This window comes from Hylobates moloch, unplaced genomic scaffold, assembly GCF_009828535.3.
Source record: "Hylobates moloch isolate HMO894 unplaced genomic scaffold, HMol_V3 SCAFFOLD_2, whole genome shotgun sequence".
Taxonomy (NCBI): Eukaryota; Metazoa; Chordata; class Mammalia; order Primates; family Hylobatidae; genus Hylobates; species Hylobates moloch.
This window is the reverse complement of record NW_026652277.1, coordinates 55,594,612-55,620,062: the sequence shown is the minus strand read 5'-3', so window position 1 is coordinate 55,620,062 and position 25,451 is coordinate 55,594,612. Positions and strand designations below refer to the sequence as shown.

At 41.1% G+C, this 25,451-nt stretch overlaps 1 protein-coding gene across 8 annotated transcripts in view; it reads left to right on the top strand.

Moving 5' to 3' along the window:
- Positions 1-25,451, top strand: part of SEPTIN11 (septin 11) — a 96,790-nt gene that overhangs the window by 27,896 nt on the left and 43,443 nt on the right. For all 8 annotated transcript variants that reach the window (XM_032149493.3, XM_032149522.2, XM_032149483.2 and 5 more), the window contains exon 2: positions 24,912-25,026. In XM_032149493.3, the coding sequence (XP_032005384.1) occupies positions 24,912-25,026 (115 nt within the window). The remainder of the gene's footprint in view (positions 1-24,911; positions 25,027-25,451) is intronic.

Below are 25,451 nucleotides of genomic sequence, written 5' to 3'. Positions count from 1 at the left end.
GGGTAGTATTCACTTGAGAAAGCAGGAAAAAGGAAACCGCTTTAAAATAAAAACAACTTTGGAGCTATTCATTGATACACTGTTCATCTTTAAAGAACGTGGTGAAGGTCTAGGTATAAAATGCCAAATGGTTTTCACAGCTGCCCCATACAGCTCTGCATTGTCTTCTTAGAAACAAAGACTTTTTAAAATATGAGGATGTAAGCTATTTTTTTAAAAGTAATCATTAACTAAAGATGGCCGGTGGGTCCACAGGATACCACAAGCTCTAAGCTGTTACGATCCCCAACTACCATGACTTAGTGAGGTTGGACATCTTTTTATATGCTTATTAGCCATTTATGTTTATTTTTCTGCAAATAACCTACTCACATCCTTACCTTCCTCCACTACCTCGCCGCCCCCCGCCAATTGGGCTATTTATCTTGTTGAGGTTCATCCTTTATTGTATGTGCAAATGTCTTCTCCAGCCAGTCATGTATCTGTACTTTTGTTTTTGGTGTCTTGTTACACAGAAGTTCTAACTGTGCCATCTTTTCTCTTCGGTATGTACTTTTGGTGTGTTGTTTTAGAAATCTAGATCACTCTTCACTGAAATTCACTTAATTATATTTAACTACTGTTTTGTCTTTTGCTTGGTGGTTTAGAAGGGGTAAGAACATAGCAACTGTTAAGAAACACAGTTCATTCACCCAGTGGGAGAAGTCCTGAACTAATAAATTAGAAGCAACTCAAAGAAAGCAAACAGCCTGGAACCCAAGGCATGAAAAGGAAGAGCGCCCAGGAATCCAGCCTTTTTAGTTGGGGCAGGCAATTAATGCTCTGTGATTTGAAGAAATGTTTATGAGATAATTAACACCTAACTTGTAATTAGCAGTTGAGTACAAACTGAGCTAGATGAGCAACAAGCAAGGGAGCCCTTAAGTTAGTGATAGGGCCGTTAACTAAGGTTGTTAATGTTTGCTGTTTTGGGGGAGATACCCATTTTAGTACTCCTTTCACTTAGGTTATTTTCTGATTTATAGATTAAAATTCTTATCAAAACAATAATAAGTAATAATACTGGGCACTCATTCTGCTAGGCACTGTGTCTAAAGACTTCATATACATGATCTCATTCTGTCAACAGACTTATGAATAGATGCCATAATTATGCCATTTTACAGATGAGAAAACAGGCTCAGAAAGGCTAATTAACTCTCCCAAAGTCCACAACTGGCAAGTAAATGGTGCCAGGATTGAAGTCAATTCTTTCTTCTCTCACAGGTGCCCAAATGTGATTATTACACATTTTTAAAAATAAAAAGTAGATGAGAAGAAACCAAGTGGTGAGTAGTTGAAGTCAGTGATGGGGCCTGTTATGCTTTAAATCAAGTATCTGTTGGCATGCCCTGGGAGAGGTAGTTGCTCTTAAAGTTTCTGCAGGACTTTATCACTCACAGCCTGTGGGGGGGAAAACAAAAAAGTCAAAGCTCCATCTCTCCTGGGGTCCCTGCTTTTCTACATTCGCTTTGCTGCTGCCTGCCAGGGTGACAGAGGGGTCTGCCTCTCTTTTCCAGCCCCAGCCTTGTTCCACACATCCCTTCAGTCAGTCAGGTCCAGAGAAACCCACCTGTCACTCTGGTGCAAGGGAACTGGCTGTGGCTTGCAGTGTGTGTGCATGATAAAGCATACGTGTGTGTGGAGCAGCCACGCAGCGCAGCACGAGGGAGGCAGCTCAGCCGCTGATGCCCAGAGGAGGGCCCTCTGCCAGGGCTCCTCATCAGCCGTTCAGGTCTCCACACAGCTCAGCATGGATTTCTTCAGACCATCCCAAACATAACCTTCCATTTTGGTGAAAATTTGTCTACTACTTTTTGTATGACACAAATCAAGCAAACAGCACAGAAACCAAAATCTATTTATTTGGAAATATTCTGAAGTGATTCACTGGTATAATTTCATAGTGTTAAAGCGGGTTAGAACCCAGGCCCTGTTACTTACTTGCTCTGAGAACTTGGGCGAATTTCTTTGTGTCTCTGTGACTTTGTTTCCACATCTGTGAGGATGTACACTTTAATGCATTTTTTATGCACCTTAGACCAGTGCCTGGCATATAAATAATACCTTCTGAATGTTAGCTAGTTTTAGAGATGTAAAGCACTAAGCCACTATTTCCAGAGTGGTGGTCCTGGTACTATTTCAATACACTTCACCAACATTTTATATTTGTATCACTAATAGTTTTGGTGATTTGACATCAGTTTTACTACTCCTCATAAATCAAGGCATTTTGTGGTCTCTAGAGAAATAGGGTTCATTTGAGCCCCAGAATACAGCTTCTGGCTTTGGTTCTATGCTTTTCCAGCAATCTTTTGATCACTCACATGTTGTCCCCTCATTTGAGCCTGAAGAATTGGTTTCTCTCCCCTCTCGTATTGGTGGTATTCATAAGTTCTACCCACTAGCAGTTGAAATTGGGATAAAAACATCCCAGATGTCCTGTGTTGACTCTTCCTAATTCCTTTTCCTGTTGTCCTCTTTCTTTCTTAAAATTATCCCCCTTTGCCATGGTACTGGTCCACTATTTAAAGGTCAGTGACTCATGTTGTGCCTCAACACTCTGCCAATCCCTGTACCGGATGCTGGGGAGGCAAAGTGAATACCACTTCAGGTTTTTGTTGCTGGAGATTTCATAGAGTGTTAGAGCAGGAAGGGCTTACAAAGAAACAATCTCATCTAGCCCTTTTATTTTACAGAGAAAGAAGCTAAGACCCAGGAGAGTAAGTGACCTGCTTAAGACCCATAAGCTCAGAACTGAAGCCAAATCCCCTGACACTTGCCCATACTACAAACCCAAGGACAGTAGAACTAAGGCGTTCTAGATAGGTCATTTGTAGACGGATTCTTCAGTCGTTTCCACTGCCCAGCGGAGAAAACCCAAACTCCCCTTCTAGTCACCGATCTTGTGTTTAGGACCCTGGACATTGGTTTATTTATGGTGAAAAGAATCTCACTGTTGGAGCTGGGCTGTGGATGGAATGAATCAAGTTTAACTTAGGTCCTCAATGCAGTTGGATATTTTATGGTAAGCCATCCTTTGTAAGAAATGTGAGCGCTTGGGTGAGTGTGGTGGCTCAGGCCTGTGGTCCCAACACTTTGGGAGGCTGAGGCAGGCAGATCACTTGAGGCCAGGAGTTCAAGACCAGCATGGCCAACATGACAAGACCCCATCTCTACTAAAATTACAAAAATTAGTTAGGTGTGGTGACACGTGCCTGTAATCCCAGCCACTTAGAAGGCTGAGGCATGGGAATTGCTTGAACCCGGAGGTTGCAGTGAGCAGAGATTGTGCCACTGCACTCCAGCCTGGGTGACAAAGCAAGACTCTGTCTCAAAAAAAAAAAAAGAAAAAAGGAAACAAAAAAGAAATGTAAGCCCTTTTAAAAGGCTTATGGAACATAGCTTGGGTTACTCTTGGTGCCTCTTGTGTGTGTATCTCTAGGACTAAAGAATAACTAATGCCTTACGAACAACATAGAACATGGTTGGAAAACTCTCTACCATCCCAAAGTGTTTACTATGACTATGTCAGCTTGGGGCATTTTTGGTCAGTTGGTATGCTTTCTACAAACATGAAGAACTTCCCGTAGCCATTCCCATAGGTTTTTGTTGCAACTTCAGTCCACTTCTATTATTATTACTTCAAGTTTTAAATATATTTACTTATTCACTTAAAATAGCAATAATAAACTTATTACATGTTAACATAAATAACATTGTTTTATGAAAAATAACTACATTTTTCAAGTCAAAAAATTAGTGAGCTGAGATGCATTGTTTCACTTTTGCAAATCTCTTTAATGTCTGACTTAATGGACAGCTGGGTCATCAGATCTGTATTTCATTCACTCTGATGCAACGTATTCTTTTGGTTGAAGTACCTGAAGATCCAACCTCACATAGGTATGTGGTTGGAAAAGGAGGAACTTGTATACCCCTAAAAGGTTCTTGGGGAGGCCTCAAGGATTCTCTTACCAAATTTTGAGAACCACTTTCTTTAAAGTAACTCTTCTACTCTCTGTATCTTCTACCTTCAGTCTTCTCTAAGGAGGAGTTCTGAATTTCCTACAGATAACTTGGAGAAGGAAGTAAGCACTTCTGTTATTTTGAAGTTAGGACTCTTAGTGACTGTGTCCTGATATTAGTGTATAAGGTAACACTATAAAGAAAAACGAGAAAAGAGTTTAAGGCAAATTCAGGATAGTGTTTACCTCCAGTACAGAGGGAGAGTGCTGCCATCTCACAGGATACCGTGGGGCTTCAAAGCTTTTGTTAATGTGTTGTTTTTTGGGCTGGGTGTTGGGTATGTGAGTGTTTGTTCTATTTTCTTTACATGGTAAGGACATGTTGTAAAAGATTATGAGGTATCTACTTATATACTTAAAGAAACGTCTGGTTTTTAGTACTTGAGGAAACAGTGAATACTATATTTTGTATTCAACATCTTCTGTGTTTTTTGGCTTGTATCTCTTGCATCTTTCGAGGTCCAATTTTTTAAAATACCCCTTTTGATACCTGGCTCACCCATCAGAATTATTTTCCACTTCCTATACTTGTGTTAACATAAGATCTAAGGCTTGTGATTCCCTAATTGCTTCATGAATACACAGAACTGGAGACTCGCAAGCTCAACTTTGGGACTAGAGTGATGAGATTTTTTGGTGTCTGAATGTTTGACTATCAGATGATGATGGCTTTCAACCATTCTAAGCCTTCTATGTCACATTGATCAGGGCCCTCAAAGACTCGTTGGTTGTTCTGCTTTCCACTAGATAATAGGCTGATTTTGCAGTATCTAAACAATCATAAAGTTGCACTTCTTGGAAAGAGTAACCCGCTATTTGACTTACGTTGGGAGCCATCCCACTCTTTTGTATCTTCTTGCTTGGAGTCAGCATTTTAGACTTTTGTTTTGATGACCCAGTACCTCTAGTGAGGTTTTATTTGAAGTCTGATACCCACTCTGATGTAGGCTCTGGCAGCCTTTTATCTTTTACCCCATTGCAAATGTTAGAGTCCCATAATTTAACAACTAGAGTTTATGTACCTTTCCTCAATGACCCTTCTCCACCCATCTGTGTTACAGATGATGACACTGAAAACCAGAGAAGTGGTGGTCCCTGTCACTTATAGCCAACCTAGCTGAAATAGGATTGGAAGCCCTGAAGGATGTTTAGCTATGGAATATAATGGTTAAAGTAGTTGTTTATGTTTTTTTCCTTATTTGCCTTAAGGTAGATAAGCCCAGCTACACAATATAATACGGAATGAGGTAGAGAAAGAAGAGCATAGTGTTCTAAAGAAAGCATTTTTGGTGGGAGAGAAATTTAAACCTTAGTGAAAAGCTCAAGAGAGAGAGAATATGGCAGTAAATAATATGTGACTTTGAATGTTTTAAAGTTTGCTTTTAGAATGCTCTCCCCTTTGTTGCACTTACAGAAATACTACTGCTTAAGTAGATGACATCTGAGTATGGTTTCCAAGGGCCTGAGTAAACTATTTGTAATTACCTCATCGATTGTTAGGAAATCAACAAAACAGGTATTTTATGTTGCTGCCATGGTGGCTAGTGGTTGAACATTTGTTCCAAATTGCAAGTTGCAGAGAAGTGCATGTAAAGGAATGTGAGTGTAATTAAAATGCCTTCAGAAATGGGGATCTAAGTAAATATTGTATTTATTAAGTGAAACAGCACAAGTGAAATTACCAACTAATGCCTAGCTCAGGCTAGGCTTTAGAATAATGAATATTAGTTTTCCTGAGAGTAAAAATATTGCTAGTTTTTAAAGACTTATTTTTAAATATAAGCTCAGAAGTGGATAATGGAGTTTCATCAGTAAATCAATATTTTTTTCATTAGTCTAATTTTAATATCCAGGTAATGAGCATTTTTAGCCTTTCTAAAAAGGATGAAGGAGTGAATCTGGGGATGTCCTCTTATCCCAAAAGCTTCGTCTTTTTTTTTTTTTTTTTTAGGATGATTAAGCTGATAAAATGGCTTACCAGTTCCTTGCACATACTTGGTAGAGATACAGAAAATATTTCCTCTCTAGCCCATACTACTGAAAGGTTATTTGTTTGTTTGTTTTTGGTAATACAAGCATATGTGTGTTTGCTCCTCAGTAGTCTATAAGAAGCTAAGGAGGAAGTGGTGGGAATATCTGATATGTTAGTCATGTGGTTTTAATCAGTCAGGACTGCTAACTGCATCCTTTCTTGTTTTTCTTTGCAACTTCTATGTAAGCTTTGGTTGATTTTTCTCTGCAACTAATTCTTACAGCTTTGCCAGAGAAAAGTAAGGAAGGAGACTTGATAATCCTTGCTCTTAGAAGATTATGAGAGAGAGTAACAGTGATTGCTGTAGGCTGCCTAACCTTAATCTGCACTCTCTGGGTTAGACTTACTCTGCTTCTTTTCTGTGAGAAATATAAGAAATCCACTCCAGCACCTGGTGGTGGAGGTCTCTTCTTGGATTCTTCCTTCTCTTGTTTCCTGCTGTTCCCACTTCCCGTAGCTCCCACGTTGCTTTCCTCATGTGCTGTTACTTGGTGGAATAGGGCCTGTGCACCATGACAACCTACTTCTCCAGCGATTTCTCACCTTGGAAGTTGGTGACTTCTGTAGTGTGATGTGCTTGGGTGGGCCACACATGTTCCTTGATGGCCAACACACACATCACTCTCTGGTTTATAAAAGGTTGACCAGAGGTAACTTTTCTAGACTCCCAGGCTCTACTAATGTAGTGGCCTGGGCTTTGGAGGCAGCCTGCTTGGCTTTGACTCCTGGCCCTACCACTTACTTGCTGCACGACCCTGAGCAGCTTAATCTCTTAGAGCTTCACTGACCTCCACCGTAAAATGGGAATAATAACGGTGCACACCTCAGAGGCGATTGTGAGAAGTAAATGAGACCTATGTAAAATACTCAGCACAGTGCCTGCCATATATGTATAAAATAAGAGCTTTATACTTGTGAACTTTAGCAGAATAGTTTATTTCCTGAGAGCAAACACCCCTACAACATTTGACCTCTTCACTACCGTGTCTCTCCCTCCCCACAGTTGATTGTGACTAAGTGTTGTGAAGGGTTCATACTGAAGCATGTGGCTGGAGTATTGACATCCCTTTTCTCCATTTTCCAAGGGCCCTCTTAAACTTCACTTCCTCCATCAAACATACCATGGGCATTTCAGCCCATAATGAATGCTCTCTCCCGTGAATTCCCTATCACTGCACTGCTGCTCCATGGCAGTTGTTTTTGGTTGGGGAAGTCAGGTTGTATAGACTTTGTGAGAAATAAGTTGCTGCATTCATTCATCCTAAACATATGGCCGTGGCTACTTGTGTTGTTGTGGTATAAAGTTCAAAGTAAGATGAGTAAGACAGGGTTCCTGCCCTCAAAAAATGTACATTCTTTTGGGGGCCTGACCAAGTGAAAAACTAAGTGTACTGCTAGATGCAAGATGTGACCAAGGACCCAAATACAGTGGACCTTTATGAAATAAGAAGCAATGGTGTCTAATTCAAGGAACCAGGGAAGGCTTAGTGAAGAAAGTGGCATTTTGCCTGGAATTTTGAGGATGAGTAGGATTTGACAAGTGGAGTTGAAGGTGGAGGCATGCTCTGTGCAGAGGTTGGTGTGCTTTGAAAAGAGTCAGTTGTCCAGTTTAGTGTATGGGCGGTGGTGGACTTGGAATCTGGCCAAACTGGTTTGAATGCTGGTTCTGCCATGAATTGAACTTTAGTTTCCTCCTCTGTAAAATGGAGCCAATAGCATCTACTTCACAGGTTATAAGGATTAAACGGGAAAGTTTTTAAAAGGGCAAACAAAGGGCCAGGCATGGTGGCTCACATCTGTAATCCCAGCATTTTGGGAGGTCAAGGCAGGTGGATCACCTGAGGTCAGGAGTTCAAGACCAGCCTGGGCAACATGGTGAAACCTCGTCTCTACTAAAAAATACAAAAATTAGCCAAGCGTGCTGGTGGGCGCTTGTAATCCCAGCTACTTGGGAGGCTGAGATTGGAGGATTGCTTAAACCCGGGAGAAAGAGGCTGCAGTGAGCCAAGATTGTGCCACTCTACTCTAGCCTGGGAGAGAGAGAAACTCCATCTCAAAAAAAAAAAAAAAAAAAAGTAGGGGCAAACAAGCACCCAATAAACATTATTTTCCTGATGGCTGTAGTGGAAGGAGGGACATATTGAGAAGCTTGAAGGGTAGACCAAGCATCAAGTATGGTGGCCTTTGAGTGCCTTGTTTGTTTTTGCTAAACCATACTTAGTCTTGTGGTCTTTTCATAAATGTTTGATAAACTTGTTTTTTGATTGATTGATCAAGGGAAATGGCAGACCCCTCTTTTTTTGTTCTGTGGATAAAAAAGTGGTAGAGCCTGTTGCCTTTTTTCCTTCTCTGGGTATTTTAACCTTCATCATATAGGTACTCCCAGCAACTTTAAACTGATACTTTGAAAAGATAGTGATCCACTTTTCCACCCTGATCCCAGAATTTGAGGTGAAGTATGAGGTGCATTTATTGTGCTCTGTTCTCCATGGGGACTAAAGCTTCACAAGTTTGTCTGTCCAAATACATCACGTTTTACAGTGATTGTTTCTTGGGTGTTCATGCATGTGACTTGTGGCTGTCACACTGTCTTTTGAATTATTAATATCTGGGCTAAAGGGTGGATAGGAAGTGGAACTGAGAAGGAATCATGGGGAATTGCTGCCAAGCCTTGTTTCCTTGTATCGGTGGCTGCAGCTGCCACATTGCTCTAAACCCACTCCCGGTAATAAGGAACCTAAGTGTACATTTGGTGCAGTTGTGGCAAAAGAGGTTTAACTCTGTAGCCATGATTACAGTGAGATACATGGTCTGACCCTCTCTATGTGGGAAGGGATTCGAGGCTTGGATTTTTCTCAAATTCAAATGGGAAAGTAGTTCTTGTTTTTGCCAGTGTAATCATCACTTATTTCCCTTAGCTTGCCATTCATTTTATCTATGTGAATAATAATTATTCAAATGGACCATTAGGATTTGGGAGTGTTTAATGGCAGCCACCTGGATCATTGCCTAAGACTTTTGCTAATTCTGGTTTGTCTTTCACCCTGAGTCTCATTTAACTTCAGTTTTTCCTTCCTACAGATCGTATGGATTACAGCAAGGATCTCTTGCCAAGCTATAATCTTTCAAGTTTTGATTTTAGCTTAATGCTTCCCTGTAATCATGCTATCAAGACTGTCAGAAATATATTCCCATTCTCATATCCCATACTCTTAATCTATCAATCTAGGAGCATTGATGTGGAATTGGACCCCATCTTGGTGAGAAGTCTGGGCTGCTGACCCAAACCTTTTGTGCTTTGTGGTAACAACATGAGTGAAAATGTAACCTGTGCTCTTGCACATATTTTATCATCTCTTTTTGAGAGCTGATGGGATTTATAACAGATTGTTGTGTGCAGTCGAGTTTTCCCTGTGTTCTACTTGGGCCCTACTTGATTATTCAGACATATCAACATGATGATAATGATAATGAAAATGCCTCTTTAAGAGACATTTTTAGTGGACAATGGAGGGGTTGGAGACGACTGTGGGAACATTCTTGTGAGCCGGGAACATTCTTGTGAGCCACAGCATGTGAAAAGCTTTGTTTTGCATTAACTGATCAAGACAAGAAAGCCAGCATATAAAATCTTCTATCAATAGGAGAACTTTGAGAAAAGAGGAAAATTGTAATATAGCCTCTTGGGTCTGCTTTCCTAAGCACAACAGTATGTGTGAGAAAAACTCTAAACCACCTTTCTCTTACACCTAGATGGATGCTTCCACAATGTGCAGTTAACTTTCTGTAAGGCAGAAAGTTGTCTCTACTAGTGGGAGTATTTATTGATTTATTAGGGATTATTTGGTCCTATTTTTTGAGAAGGAGAGTAAGGAAGGAGTAAGAAAGCTTTAGCTTGATTAGAATGGCTGACATTGTAGCCGTAACAAATAGAGTCTGTTTATTAGCTTCTCTGCAAGGTATGCATTTTTTTTTTAATGCTCTGCAGAAGTTTGCATCAAATAGCTTACCATTTGGATGGTTGACCCAGCTGGTAATCTGGGTTAAAACCTTGGCTGAGGCAATTCTATACTCATGATCCCTTGGTCTGCTGGTCTGGTGGGAAGATAGGTTTGTAAGTACACTAGGGAGTGGGAAACAGAAAAGTCTTTCATGATGTGGCTGCTCAGTGATTGTTTCTAGATCTCTCCCCCAAGTGACACTCGAATACTTAGTAGCACATCCTGGGCATAATGCTCCCCATTTAAGGACTATTTCCAGTAAACTGAAAAAGAATCAGTTTTAAAGTCTTACATCCTCTACTCTTAGTTTTCCTAGTTCATTGATTTCCATGCCCTTTGGGCCTCTTCCCTTTTCCTGCTGCCTTCCTTGATAGATTCTACTTCTTTTTTTCCATCCATCTCCATTCCTTTTCTGCAACTATTCAAATCTTTTTTTTTTTTTTTTTTTTTAAATTGAGATGGAGTCTTGCTGTTGCCCAGGCTGGAGTGCAGTGGTGCGATCTCTGCTCACTGTAACCTCCGCCGCCTGGGTTGAAGCGATTCTCCCACCTCAGCCTCCTTAGTAGCTGGGATTACAGGTGGGTGCCACCATACCTGGCTAATTTTTGTATTTTTAGTAGATATGGGGTTTCGCCATGTTGGCCAGTCTGGTCTCAAACTCCTGGCCTCTAGTAATTGCCTGCCTCAGCGTCCCAAAGTGTTGGGATTGCAGGCATAAGCCACCATGCCCGGCCCAGATCTTATTTCATTTTACCATGACCTAGGGCAAAACTGACCTGCTTTAAGAAAGTTTTACATTTTTGCTCTGGTCCACATTCATCTCCATTGTCTAACCCTGTAATCTTTGTAGTATATTTCATCATGAAACATTTCAAAATCATCTTCCATTTTACCTCAATAACTTACCTCCCTAATAAGACTCAAATTCCTTAAGAATCTTTTGCATTTCCTAGAATTCTTATTACAAACACAACACCTAAATATTTGCAGTTTACTTTCGTTATTGGAAGACTTCCTCCAAAGGCAAAGGGACTCTAGCTAGTCTGTGGTTAGCTGCCCTTATCAGATGCAGTGTAAAAGGTTTGCCTTGGTAGCCTGAGAGGGATCTAGTTTACTATGCTTTTTCTAGTATCTGTCTTTTTTCTCCTGGAGACAGTTGTGTGGTTTTTTTTTGTTTGTTTGTTTTTTGTTTTTTAGCTGGGGAAATGCCAATATTCATTATTATATCTTAAAGTTACACAGGAGAAATAGGGATGTTGAAATAATGTATACTTTGGTAGGCAAAATCCAAAAATGGCCCCAAGATCCCAGCCCCCTGGTGTACACGCTCTGCATAATCCCCAGAACTTGTGAATATCACTCCCACAGGTAGGTTATGGCACAGCTGTAGTTTAGAAATGGAGATTGACCTGGGTGGACCTTACCTCATTAAACAGTCCCTTAAAAGGAACCAGACTGTTCCTGAAGAAGGATATTTGACATGTGAGAGGGACACAGGGAGATTTTTCATTGCTGACTTTGAAGACAGAGGTGACCTCGTGGCTTGGAACCGTCAGTGACTTTTTGGAGCCGAGTGTAGCCTCTGACAGCGAGTAAGGAGAGAAGGCCCTCAGTCCTACAGCCGCAAGGAATTGAGTCTGCCCACATCTGGAATGAGCTTGGAAGAGGGTATTTCCCCAGAGCCTTGAGAGGACAACCTCCTTAGCTTGGCCCACACTTTGATTTCAGCCGTGTGATAACCCAGGCAGAAAGTCCAGCTACACCATGCCCAAACTTGTGACCTATGAAACTGACTGCTAATAAATGGATGTTGTTTCAAGCCACTAAATTTGTGATAATTTGTTATATGGCAATAGAAAACTAGCACATGCCCCACATTTATGTAAACAACCTCTATTCCATCCTGATAGTGTTTTATCCAGGGTTGAGATTAAGACACAGTAGAACTCTTAGAGGCCAGGCATGGTGGCTCATGCCCGTAAACTCAGCACTTTGGGAGGCCGAGGCAGGCAGATCACAAGGTCAGGAGTTCAAAACCAGCCTGGCCAACGTGGTGAAACTCCGTCTCTACTAAAAATACAAAAATTAGCTGGGCATGGTGGCAGGTGCCTGTAATCCCTGCTACTCGGAGGCTGAGGCAGGAGAATCACTTGAACCCTGGAGGTGGAGGTTTCATTGAGCCAAGATCGCGCTATTGCACTCCAGCCTGGGCGACAGAGCAAGACTCCATTTCAGGGAGGAAAAAAAAAAAAAAAAAAAAAAAAGAACTCTTAGGAAGACTTGAGGATTTTGGCCATAATTGTTTAGTAATATTTGTAGAGCAAGACCAGATGTTAATTGGTATGTTTATTTCCTCAATATGTATCATGGTTTTGGTCATTTCTGGTATAATTCCTCAATTTTCAGGTGCTGAAAATGTGTCACTGGACTCAGATGTTCTAGGTCAGCCTGGATTAGGAACTGAACATGCTTTGGGAGAAGAAAGCAGCCAGGTTGTGACTGGGGGAAACAGCCCTGGTGCTTTTGTTCATGACTTGCTTGGAACTGGATTGGATTTTTTTTTTTTTCTTCTCTCACAGAGACTGCCATCACATGGCCATTAACATAACTGAAAATCCCCTGCCTTTTCAGAAAGGCACAGTAATACATGGTATCTTTCAGAAAGGAAGTGCCTAATTTATATCCGGTGATAGAAATGGTGGCATTGGGAAGGAAGTGTCCCATCCATGTTTCATTATTTGCTGATGAATGCATTCAGTGAATAGAAATAGATGAACTGAGCCACAATATTTCTCAAACAGGAAATACTGAGGAATAGATGTGTGAATATGAGTAGCACAGGACATAAAAAGTTGAGAAAAAAACTTCCAACTGCTTTGAGCCTCTTAATTCTCTTTGACCTCCTATTCATCACTGTTTTGAAGATATTCCATAGGATAAAGACAGGGCAAGAGGGACAAAAATGACCCAAATAAACAACAGTGAGACAAGTGGGTGGTTTTATGCTGTGCAAGAGACATGATATGTCTTAAATGGAACCGGATTGTTTGGGACCCACTGGACAGCAAGAGGGTTTTGAAATGGTTTGTCACCTCTTCCCCACTTCCCCGCTTGCTTTGCTCATTAGCGTTCCTAGGTGGCTGCTGGGTGAAGGGCTTCTCATCATCTCTGATGTGGGCCAGTGCAAGAGAGCAGCTGCAGCATCTGTTTCTAATCGGGTCGTGCCTTTATAAATACTTCTTGGCTATTTGTCACATTGCTTCCCTCCCACCCTGTCTTCCTTGGAGTACTGCAGAATCTGTAAGCGTCCCTGGAATGCACACGTGGACCTTGTCATTCCCAAACAGACTTTCTGCTGGTCAGCACTTTGTAATGTTCGGCTGTTACAGGCATTAGTCACTTGGGCTCAGAGTGAGACTGTGGTCTTTGGAAACTTAAGAAAATGTCTTTTTTGTTGTTGTTAATTCTTGGCATCCAGTTAGATTTAACTTCTCAAGAGTTTACACAGACTTTTAGAAAAACATTCTGTCTCTAAGAAAAAAGTGCTCTCACTTTGTACAATTTTTGGATTTTCACACTTGGTGGTTGTTTGCTGAAATGCTGTTTTGCTAGTGATTCCCCTCCTCCCCCTATCTGGGGTTGTAAGCAGCCTCTGGGGCTCTGTTCACTTAAGATACCTGTTTCTGAGGACTGCCTTTCAACAGAGTTTTTCCTAAGAAGCATATGAGAAATTTAATTTCTGATGGAATGAAGGTGAAACTCTAGTCCCAGGTAAACCTGAGTAGGCTGTAGAGACAAAAGGGGCTGCAGGTCTAGGTGGAAGAACGAGAACGAATGCAGCATGGTATTTCCAGGCCTTTTAGATTCAGCTTCATCCACAACCAATGTGAGCTCTTATCTGCAAAGCGGGCCTAAGTGTAATGGAGGGAAGGTGGGCCAGGCACCAGGGTCCTGGGTTCTCCCGCGCCTCACTCTGTCTCCACCTGGCCCATGCATAAAGAACAGCAGTCAAGTAGCCATTGTACCTGTTTCCTTATCTGAAAATGAGAAGGTTGGAGAGTATGACTTCTGTTGAAACAACAACGTGCTTACAAATTTTGGTGAAGTCGAATGAGGGCAGCGTTAAGAGAAATATCAAAGTTAGTCATTGGATTTCAGGGCTTAGGGATGGAAATCAGCTGGTAGTAGACTGGTTGTAGTTATGTCCAAAGGGCAAAGTGGGAAAAATTTGGCCAAAAAAGGTGTGGTGGGTGACCAGTAAATGTTAGAGGTATACACAGGGCACAGAGGAGAAAAGCTAACATGATACTGATGACTTCAAGTCTTCACTGTCCAATTCAGAGGATAGGGGAGGGTTTAAGCCGATTAAACAGTGGGCTTTTTTTCTCCTGCAAGAGGGTGGAGATCTATAACTGTGCCGATTTTATCAGATGCATGCTAATACATGTTATTCTGGGGGACTCTCTGATACCTTGAAGTAGACGTTGCTGCTATTTGGCGTGAAAAAAATAGGAGGACTTATTTGAATTGAGAATGGGGATAGGCTGAGTTCCACCGAGATGTTGGCTTAGAGATGCCTGGGCCATGCTGTACAGTAGGAAGCCCAGCAGAGGAGAGTGGGCTGTGGGTCATGACAAGGGACTTGTTAGCTTATGGTTGGCTACTAAAGTTATGGGCTAGGATGGGCAAGAAAAGTGTGTAAAATGAGCTGACAAAAGATAAATATGTTAATTCTTTACAACAGCCCTGTGAGAGAATGTATCTTAAAGCTGACAAAACTGAGGCAAAGTTAAATACCCTAGGTCACAGAGCTAAACTATGACAGAGGTGCTCGCTTCTTGACTTCACCTGTCAGGCACCTTCCATTACACTTTTCCACTTTTCTGATTCCTCCTGTCACTTTCAACATGACTTGGTTCTACTATTAGAAAAATTAAGTTCTCCTATTTTACTCTGTTAACCTACCTATTAGCTACAATAAATATTGTGGGCTTACCTCCTCAGAAAATATCTTTATTAATTTAGTATTATTGTTAATTGATGTTCCTGGATTTTAAAAATTTTATATATTTTCTATTATAAGAGTACAGCTTTTTTCTTTTTTAATAATTCAAATGTTACAGAAACAAAACAATTAAAAGGTAACATTTCCCTAAAATCTTACCAGCCCCAAAGAAAACCTCCACACAGCATTAATTTTGTAAGGATCTGGAAAAGCAAAATGTGTTCCTCTACTGGGAGTCTTTTGGAGAAATTTACTTGGAGATAGCACTTGGAATTGGGACAATTATTCAGTATTAATCAAGTGCTTTTTTGGTTATATGATGTGTTTTCCAGAGTGGCTCCCTGGGTTTGACATTCCGAGCTTACTTACCTGGCTTTGTGACCTAGGGGCTGGCCCCTGGATGCTCCTCCTTAGTCTCAGCTTCCAGCTGGGCTGCACTGAGAAGTTGTTCTTTCCTTATATTACCATATGGTTTTTCTCTTAACAGTTCCTCACTGCCGCCTGGTGCTCTCTGTTCTGCTGCTTGTGTGAGACAATTTCCTTGGGGGTTTTCTTGGCTGTAGGCATGGGATTTCATGGTATAGACGAGAAGCAGAGTAGCAAATGTTGTTCAAATCATCTTTAAAGAATGCAATTCTCTGGCGTGAACCCAGGAGGCGGAGCTTGCAGTGAGCCGAGATCGCGCCACTGCACTCCAGCCTGGGTGATAGAGCGAGACTCCGTCTCAAAAAAAAAAGAATGCAATTCTCATTGGTAATGAGATGGTCCAGACATTTTATATTATGAAAGTTACCCCAGCAATGCTTAGCTTTGAAAGCATCCCGATGCTGGCTTCATAGCTGTGGTTTGGGTCGAAACCTTACATTCCAGTGCTTTCCCTTTTGCCTGAGAACTAAGGGTGTATCCCATCTTCCCACTAACCTTCTTTTTTTTTTAAAAGAGAATATGAAACCAATTCAATACTTTCTAGAATGCAATCAGATACGAGTCTGTATCTACAGAAATGATTAATCAGGGTACTTGAATAAAACTTACTTTGCAGACAGTTCATGAGGCCAGAATTTCTCCAGATACTGGGAAGTGGCTGGTGGTCAGTCAAAGATTTTGTGTGCGACACAGCATGTTCTTTTCTTTACCTCTCTTTGGCTCAGAGGCATCTGTTCTACTGAAATAGGACCTCAGAAAAAGACATGACCTAAGATGAAGGGGTATGTACCTCTTCTCTTTTCCAAGTGGGTATTCTGTAAGGAGAAAAGACAGAGCTCAAAGGAGTGTACCGTACATGTCTCCTCTGCCCTCTGCTGCCCCATGGTTTCATCTCAGCTCTCTTTAAAATTGGACATCTGTTCCCTTGAAACCTGAGTCCTGATATTTCTGCCTTCTCCCATCAGGTACTGCTGCTCAGAAAGACTTCGTTTTCATCTGAATACATGAAACCTGCACATCAGCTGTACACAGGGGCTGCCTATTAAATTAATATCCAACAGTGCTTTGGACTAATACATATTTTTACATACTATAGGCTGGTGAATTCACTCAAAGAATGAGTAGTTAATCACATGAGTTATAAGGCTACACAGCATCCCGTCCTTTGGATAGCTTTATGGTTATGTATTTGTGACTGTTTGATTGACATCTGTGTGTCCCATTACCCTGTATGCTTCATGAGTTTGGGAGGCTTTGTTTTTTCATCATGGTATCCTTAGCATTTAACACAGTATTCTACCCACATTGGTACTCAATGAATATTTGCTGAATGAATGAAAGCATGAATAAAGATTTACTTTTCTTTTTGAGAACAGATAACTAACTTAGAAGTTATTTCCTAGGTTTGTTTGTTTGTTTGTTTGTTATTTTTGAAATAAAGTATATCACTCTATCACCCAGGCTGGAGTACAGTGGCACAGTCCTGGCTCATTGCAGCCTCTAACTCCTGAGCTCAAGCGATCCTCCTGCCTCAGCCTCCCAGGTAGCTGGGATTATAGGCGTGAGCCATTGCGCCCAGCCCTAGGTTTTGTTTTGAGGATATAAATCCACTTTTCAAAAATCTCGTGGATGACTGGAGATATAGTCAAACAAAAAGAAATTGCTTTTAAGCAGGGCATTTGTAAAGAGTGGGTACATAACTTTCTTAGCTAATTCATATGTATTGTAGTTAAGCAGAAATTAAAAGTTGAGGTGGAAAACACAGAGGTTATGCACACAGATTTCCATTTGGTTTGGAGTTTCCCAGCATAATTGATAGAAACTCCCTTTCATGGGTCAATTAAAACTCGAGCCGTCTTGATCTGGCCAGAGCAAATATGCTACCAGGAATTTTTCACCCTGTGTTGGCTTTCCTTAAGCAAAATGACAGAATTGGATTTATGCATCTCTAACATCCAGATTCAAGAAGCCTTAGAATTAGAAAAAACAAAGAACCAGAGACTTTGTTTAGAGGTAATTTGGTTAAATCACCTCACTTTACAGAGGAGGAAACATAAGCCCGAGGATTAAGTGACTTGGATCAGTATACTTTATCCATAATCTGAGGTGTTGAGAAAAATGTAATCACCATGTCTTGTTAATAAAAATCTCCAGCTCTCTACCTGAATACATAAATGTTATCTCTTATATTAAAAAAATAAATTTTAAAGAGAAAAATCTTTCTAAACTTAAATTGTAATACCTGATTTTAAAGGTAAAAATTAAATATTGCTTTCAAATGGAAATGTAATTTTGTTTGGATTAAACAATTCAAATATCACCTTGGTAACATGCTCTCTTGCTTCCGCCTGCTGATAAGGATCAGAGGCTATGGCCTACCTAACCACATCTACCGAAACACTTCATTTTTAAAAGTAAAGAAAAGGGATATCACTTCAGTTTAAGTATGGTGAATAAAATCCTGGGCACACTGAGCTTGTTAGTTTCAGTAGACCCAGGGTTGGATTAAAATACAGTCATGTACTGCTTTACAAACTCTCAGTCAACAATGGACCGCATATAAAACCGTGGTTCTGTAAGACTATAAAACTGCACTTTTACTGTACCATTTCTATGTTTAGATATACAAATATTTACCATTGTGTTACAGTTGCCTACAGTAGTCAGTACAGTAATAATCTGTACAGGTTTATAGCCAAGGAGCAATAGGCTATCCCATATATCCTAAGTATGTAGTAGGCTATACCATCTAGGTTTGTGTGTATCTGGAGTTTGTTCCTGCCGGTGGGTTTGTGGTCTTGCTGACTTCAACAATGAAGCTGCGGACCTTCACGGTGAGTGTTACAGCTCTTAAAGGTGGCACGGACCCAAAGAGTGAGCAGTGGCAAGATTTATTGTGAAGAGCAAAAGAACAAAGCTTCCACAGCGTGGAAGGGGAACTGAGTGGGTTGCCGCTGCTGGCTTGGGTGGCCAGCTTTTATTCCCTTATTTGTCCCTGCCATGTTCTGTTTCTGTTGTATCAGAGTGCCCTTTTTTCAATCCTCCCCGCGATTGGCTACTTTTAGACTCCTCCTGATTGGTGCATTTTACAGAGGGCTGATTGGTGCATTTTACAGTCTTCTTGCTACAGAGTACTGATTGGTGTGTTTTTACAGAGCACTGTTTGGTGCATTTTATAATCCTCTTGCTAGCTCCAGCACTGATTGGTGTGTTTTTACAGAGCACTGATTGGTGCATTTTACAATCCCCTTGCTAGCTACAGAGTGCTGATTGGTGTGTTTCACAATCCTCTTGTAAGACAGAAAAGTTCTCCAAGTCTCCACTCGACCCAGGAAGTCCAGCTGGCTTCACCTCTCACAAGTACACTCAAGGATGGAGTCCCCAACCCCCAGGCTGCCGACTGAGACCAGTTCGTGGCCTGTCCGGAACTGGGCTGCCCAGCAGGAGGCGAGTGATGGGCTAGTCAGCATTACCGCCTGAGTTCTGCCTCCTTCAGATCAGCTTCAGGCATTAGATTACCATAGGAGCCTGAGCCCTGTTGTGAACTGTGCATGGGAGAGATCTAGGTTGTGCGTTCCTTATGAGAATCTAATGCCTAAAGATCTGAGGTAGAGCAGTTTCATCCCCAAACCAACCCTGTCTGTGGAAAAATGGTCTTCCACAAACTGGTCCCTGGTGCCACAAAGGTTGGGGACCGCTGCTCTAGAATGTTCACACAAGAACAAAATCACCTACTGGCATGTTTCTCAGAATGTTTCCTCAATGCGAACTGGTGCATGACTGCAGAAGCAAAAGTGATGGGGAATCCAGAACGCTTCCCAGCTGGGGAGGATGTGGATTCTGCTAACTGCTGATTCGGCAAACAGGAATGTGATTCTGTGGCTTTTCCTCCAGCTTTGTAAATGAGTTTTCGCTTTAGGAATGGATTTTCTTCATGCTAGAATCATCATTCTCTTTTTTTATTTCTTTATGTTCACTTTATTTTTATTGTGATTTTACCTTCTTCATATGTCCGAGAGCTTTGCTGGTCAGCAGCTTCTCCTGGAATGCCTAGCAGCAGTAATAGAACTTCTGATTAATTTCAGATTTTTAAATGATAGTTGCCTCTTCCTCCTAGCTACTGTAGGTAAAGGAAGTCTAAGTTTCAGAAGACCTGTTAAATGCTAGGCACTCTCATCCGTACCTCTTTATCTCCTCCCAACAACCCTGCCAAGGAGATATGTATGAGAGAGCGTAGCACCTCTTCCTATTTTTACTGAGGGCAGAACAGAGACTAAAGCAAGCAGAAAGCAAAGCTGGGATTCAAACCCATGTCTGTCTGACTCTAAGCCTTTTGCTGCCCTTCTCTGGTGAAGCAAGATTTGGAATTGTGGAACATATTTTACAGCAGCACTCAGAATGTAGGTGGTGGCACACATTCTTACATAATTTGTTTTATAATTATCTCAATAATGAAGTCAGCTGGGAATTTTCTGAAAAACTACCAATTATACACTTCAGGTATACATTCATAAGAAAGTGACCTTTTGGGCATAGATAACATTTATCCAGAAGGGTTCTGCAAGCTGGGCTTTTGTTTCACTGATAGATTTGGGGAACTTTAGCTTTCCTAAAAGGTACCCCCTGAATTTCCCTAGCCAAAAACTACTTCTCCTCCATGCCTTCCCATAGTTGACGCCATGGTATTGATGACTTTTATCCTTCATAGTCCTACATTTACATCTGTCCTAGCTCTGCTACTACATTGTAAAACCTCTTAAGGGTTGGAACTGCAGTGTTCTTCAATGAATTATAAAAATAACTTATTTTAGCTTTCTTAGTGCTTTGAGCAGTGGGTATTTTTGAATGAACAAATAAATAATTGTATCTAAGAGGATATGTTCTAAAAAGAGAAAAGTGAAATTGTCAAGTGAAAAACATGTTTATTTTATACCATAAAGGTTAGTCATAATCCATTTCAAGATGGAGTGGGCTGTAGAAATTATCTAATTACAAATCCTCACTAGGTAGATTAGAAAATGGAGGGCTAAATCAATTAAGGTCTTATAGTTACTTACTTAGTGGTTCTGTGTTGGCACTTTCTTTTCAAAAGTGGTTAAAACTAAGCATTATATTATGGGTTTCATGTGCCATCACTACAAAAATCATATTTGGTCTTGGCATTGCCAGGATCAGTGAAAATATGCTTGGAGCTACTTTGCCAGTTCTAATTCTCAATTTCCACCTCTTATGGTTGCCAAAGAATCATGGTTTCAGAGTATTTTTTTCCTTCTATTTAATGTATTGGATTTTTATAACAGCTGAAATAATTGTACTGTCTGGGGCTACCTGGGAACTTAATATTCAGTTCATAAGATAAATTTCAGTTTCATGAGATAGCAGTGACTACGTTCGACAGCTCTGGAACCTGACTTCCTGGATTCCAATTTCAGCACCTTGACTTTACTAGTTGGGAAACCTTGGGCAAGTTACTAAACGGTGCCTCTGTTTTCTCATCTGTAAATTGAGTTTGGGTAATAATGTAACTAATTTATAGAATTGTTAAGAGAGAGAAATTAGGGCTTTTCTGGAGCATTGGAAGGGATAAATGTTAGCTGTTATTATCATGATGGAATTCCAAATAGCTTGAGCCGCTTTTCAATCAGCATTTTCCTTTTATTGATCAGAAGAATGTTTGGTGAAATTTTCCCCAAGATTTCATAATAAAGACAATGATGGAGGTATAATTTTATTGGGATCTGGAAGATTTGGATATGTAAACACTGGCTGTAAGGCCCTTTCACATAGAGGAAATAATGTGAGTAAATTCTGATGGGAAGAAACCTGGGTTTGTCCCAAGAACAGTGGTCATTTAATTTAACTGCAGAGTAAGGTGCTCCCTGGGGAGAAGTGGGAGATTCAGTAGGAATGGAGATTTGGGGTTAGTCCATGGGGCCCTGAAATGACAGGACAAGGAGTTTGGATTGGGGACCTTGAGTAGTGAGATCCCCTTGATGGCAAGGTGGAGGGAGGAAGTATTACAGAGGGTGAGATCAAGTCAGGGAGGCCAGTTGGGAGGCTGTTGAATTAGTAGGAATAGAAATGTGGAGGATGTAGTATTGATAAGACTTCAGAGTTGATGGTGGGAGGCAAGGTGGTCTCAAGCATAGCTAAGTACTGTTAACAGAAACAGGGAACTCTGGAGAAGGGGCGAGTTTGGGATAGAGGAATATGATTTTAGTTTCATGAACATCAAGTTTGAAGTACAGATGGGACAACCCAAGAGAAGTGTTCCTCTGAGAGAAATTCAGAACTCGACGCCAGGCACAGTTCAATATTAGAGAGAAATTCAGGGAGTCGTTTCCAGATGTGTTAGTGTTAACGACATGGAATATATGCAGTTCCCTGAAACTGGGCCTGGAGACTCAAAAAAGACCCCACAATCCTTGGTTTGTGGTAGCTAAGGGAAGAGCTATAAAATGCTGGACTGGAGGGATGCGGTTCAGCTGCTGTGCTGGAGGCACTGGGTAAGGTGCTCAGAGCTGCCCTGTGCGTGTCCTCCAGTGCCGTTCTCTCCAGTTTTTAAGCCTGTTCATAAACCAGAGGAGGAACTTCTTTTTCCCTTTCCCCTATCACATACTGATGGGCAGTGACTCTCAGGTTTCCTTTAATACTGGGCAGAGAATTAGGCTCAAATTATGAAATGTAAAAACTGTATTATAAAATTTACATATTCTATATTATAGTGTTAGAAGACAGACTCTAAAGATACAACTTCAAATTTCAAAAATGTCAAGACCAAACTGTTTTATAACCCTTCATTTCGTATGTGGTTTTCAATGGGTATAAAAATACTTAGTGGGTGTGTGGGTGGCTTCTCATGTTTTGGAAACGGTGAGAATATGAGATGCTGAGCTTTGGGTTCTGGGATGAAAGCTATAATTACTAACTCTGATTCTTTCCCGGAATTGGTTCATAGGTGGATATCTGGTATCTAAAAACCCAGCAATCCAGAATCCAGAGCAATAAACCATTCTCCCCTCCCCCTGAAATTAAAAGAATTATGCAGCGGTGAAGAGAGGGAATGTGGGATGATGGTTCTGCCCTGCGTTGTCTCTTTCATACCATTCACGAACGGTTGAAATCAGTGATGCAGCATAAATGAAGGCTGGTGCCATGGCTTCTCCTAGCCTGATACACAACAGCTACTGCACAGCTTGGTGGAAAGAGTTCTAAAAATAACCCAGGACTCATTTCAAACCCGCCTCCCCCAAGTCTTGGCGGATGTGGTAAACACCCTAAAAATACCTGCTGTCTGGACCTTTGAGGTATCTAAAGAGGAAGGGGCAGGTATAAGGATTGGGGTTGGAAGAAGTACAGTATTGTTGGAAGGCTTGCCCAGCTACAAGGACTGCTGCCCACTGGGGCCTGCCCTCGAAGCTGTTTGGTGAGCTGCCTACCATGCCATCCTGTTTAAGGATAAGTGCCTACTCGTGAGTCTCATATTCACTGTTGGCAGGTTTCAAGGAAACTATTCATAGACTAGACATCTGTTGTCTGTCCCATTGACCTCAAATCTGCAGCTGCCACCATGGTATTCAGGCAGTGTGGTGGCTTTTAGTCTTATTTCACAGAATCAGAATTTTAGAGCTGTTATGGACTTTAGACATTTTATTATTAATAAAACCATTGAAGTCCTTTAAAATCACTGCATTTCTGGAGTCACATTTCTGTGCCTATATAGTGACCACAAACATTTGAAATGGGGTCTTAGTCCTTGCTTATTAAAAGAAATCACCCTCATGATTACGTAACATAAAAATAGGATGATGAAAACCAATCTTTTGAAAACATTGACTAAGTGATCCTGTACAGAGCTTTTTTTTTTTTTTTTTTTTTTTTTTTAAATAAAATGGAGCTTTGAAGCTGGGAGTGGTGGCGCATGCCTGTAGTCACAGCTACTTGGGAGGCTGAAGCTGGAGGATCACTTGAGCCCAGGAGTTTGAAGCTGCAGTGAGCTGTGATCACACCACTGCACTCCAGCCTGAGTGGCAGTGCAACCCTGTCTCTAAAAAAAAAAAATGGCTGGGTGTGGTGGCTCACGCCTGTAATCGCAGCACTTTGGGAGGCTGAGGCAGGCGGATCATGAGGTCAGGAGTTCGAGACCAGCCTGGCTAACATGGTGAAACCCTATCTCTACTAAAAATACAAAAATTAGCTGGGCGTGGTGGCGCGTGCCTATAATCCCAGCCACTCGGGAGGCTGAGGCACTAGAATCACTTGAACCCAGGAGGCAGACGTTGCAGTGAGCTGAGATCGTGCCATTACACTCCAACCTAGCGACATAGTGAGACTCCATCTCAAAAAATAAATAATAAAAATCAATAAATAAATAATAAAAATAAAAATGGAGCTTTGAGGATCATTTTCTCACCTGGACTCCAGTATTTTGAATATAAAGTTCATTGACAACATAGCCAGAACACTAGGAGTCCTATCTCCAAGGAGAAGACTTTCAGTGTCTAATTTCTGAAATTGCAAACCATAACCATGATATTATAACTGAGGGACTGTAGCTGATCTCTGCATCTTGAGAAAAAAAGGTTTCACAGATTATCTCCAACACCCATGGGATGCATTCAAAGTTGTGGGGGCAGCCAGTACCATTTTATGTAACAGCATAAATCACCCAGTGATTTTACTTTAGCTTCCAGCCATATCCTGTGTGATTTTTAAATGTATGATAACTACCTTACCCCAGTCTACATCGGTAAACTCTGCAAAAGTCCAGCAGTTACAGAGCCTGTGCTAGGAGCTACAGGGTGGAGAGGGGGAAGAAGACTCAAGAAACCTGTAAACTAATGGAGGAGAGGAAACCAGCTCATGTGCTGAGAAGTTTTAAATATGTTGCATTTATGGTAGGTAGAGCATGGTCATCATTGTAAGGAGTATGAATCCTCCACTGTGAGCTTTTCAAAGTTCTTTTATGTATCTGGAAGAGTGTTAAATATTTTTTCACTATGAGTTGACAGTAAATTGAAACCTTTTCTTGAGTAATGAAAGTGATCAAAATGGCTGGAGGTTTTTGTGTTTTTTGGTCACTTAATGCATACCTGAAATAGTCACCTCTAGAAGCTCAAATTCCCCTGGACCAGTACACTTGTAACAAGGAATGAGATGCTCAGGGAGATGGTCTGCTTTGGGAGACTGTGATTTTTGTGGAAAGAGCTTGGTTTTGGAGTTGTTAGTGCCCTCAGCTGTGTAGAAGCCAAGGCAGCTGTGGGGGGGTCTCCTTTTTCCATGTATGTCAAGGGAAGAAGAAAGAATGTAATGTTTGTGATATGTGATATCCAGGTGGCATGGTTCATGGACACTCAAATCTTTCTCCCCTGAAATTCCAGAATGAAGAGCTTCGAAACTTGTCTTTATCTGGCCATGTGGGATTTGACAGCCTCCCTGACCAGCTGGTCAACAAGTCTACTTCTCAAGGATTCTGTTTCAACATCCTTTGTGTTGGTAAGTTATTCATCACCCACACAGCAAGAAATTTGATCCTTAGATATTGACAGGTACCTGTCAGAGAGACATGCTTCAGTGAAGTAAGAATTACATGTTTATTCTCTTTTTTCATCAGTAAAACAAGGCAAAATATCTGCCTTATACATGTCACAAGTTATAAAGATTGAGAGCTGTGTTTAGGTAAATGCGTTGTATGTTTTGTCATGTTACTCAAATTACTATTAGTATTTCTGTCATACAGTCAAGCAACTGATCATTACAATATTGTTAAGATCCCTTAAACATTTTACTTTGGACTAGGCCTCTGCCTTGGTATTTTTCTTCACCCCTCTAGCCATGTCTTTTTTTTTTTTTGAGGAGTCTTGCCTGTTGCCCAGGCTGGAGTGCAGTGGGCGATTTGGCTCACTGCAACCTCTGCCTCC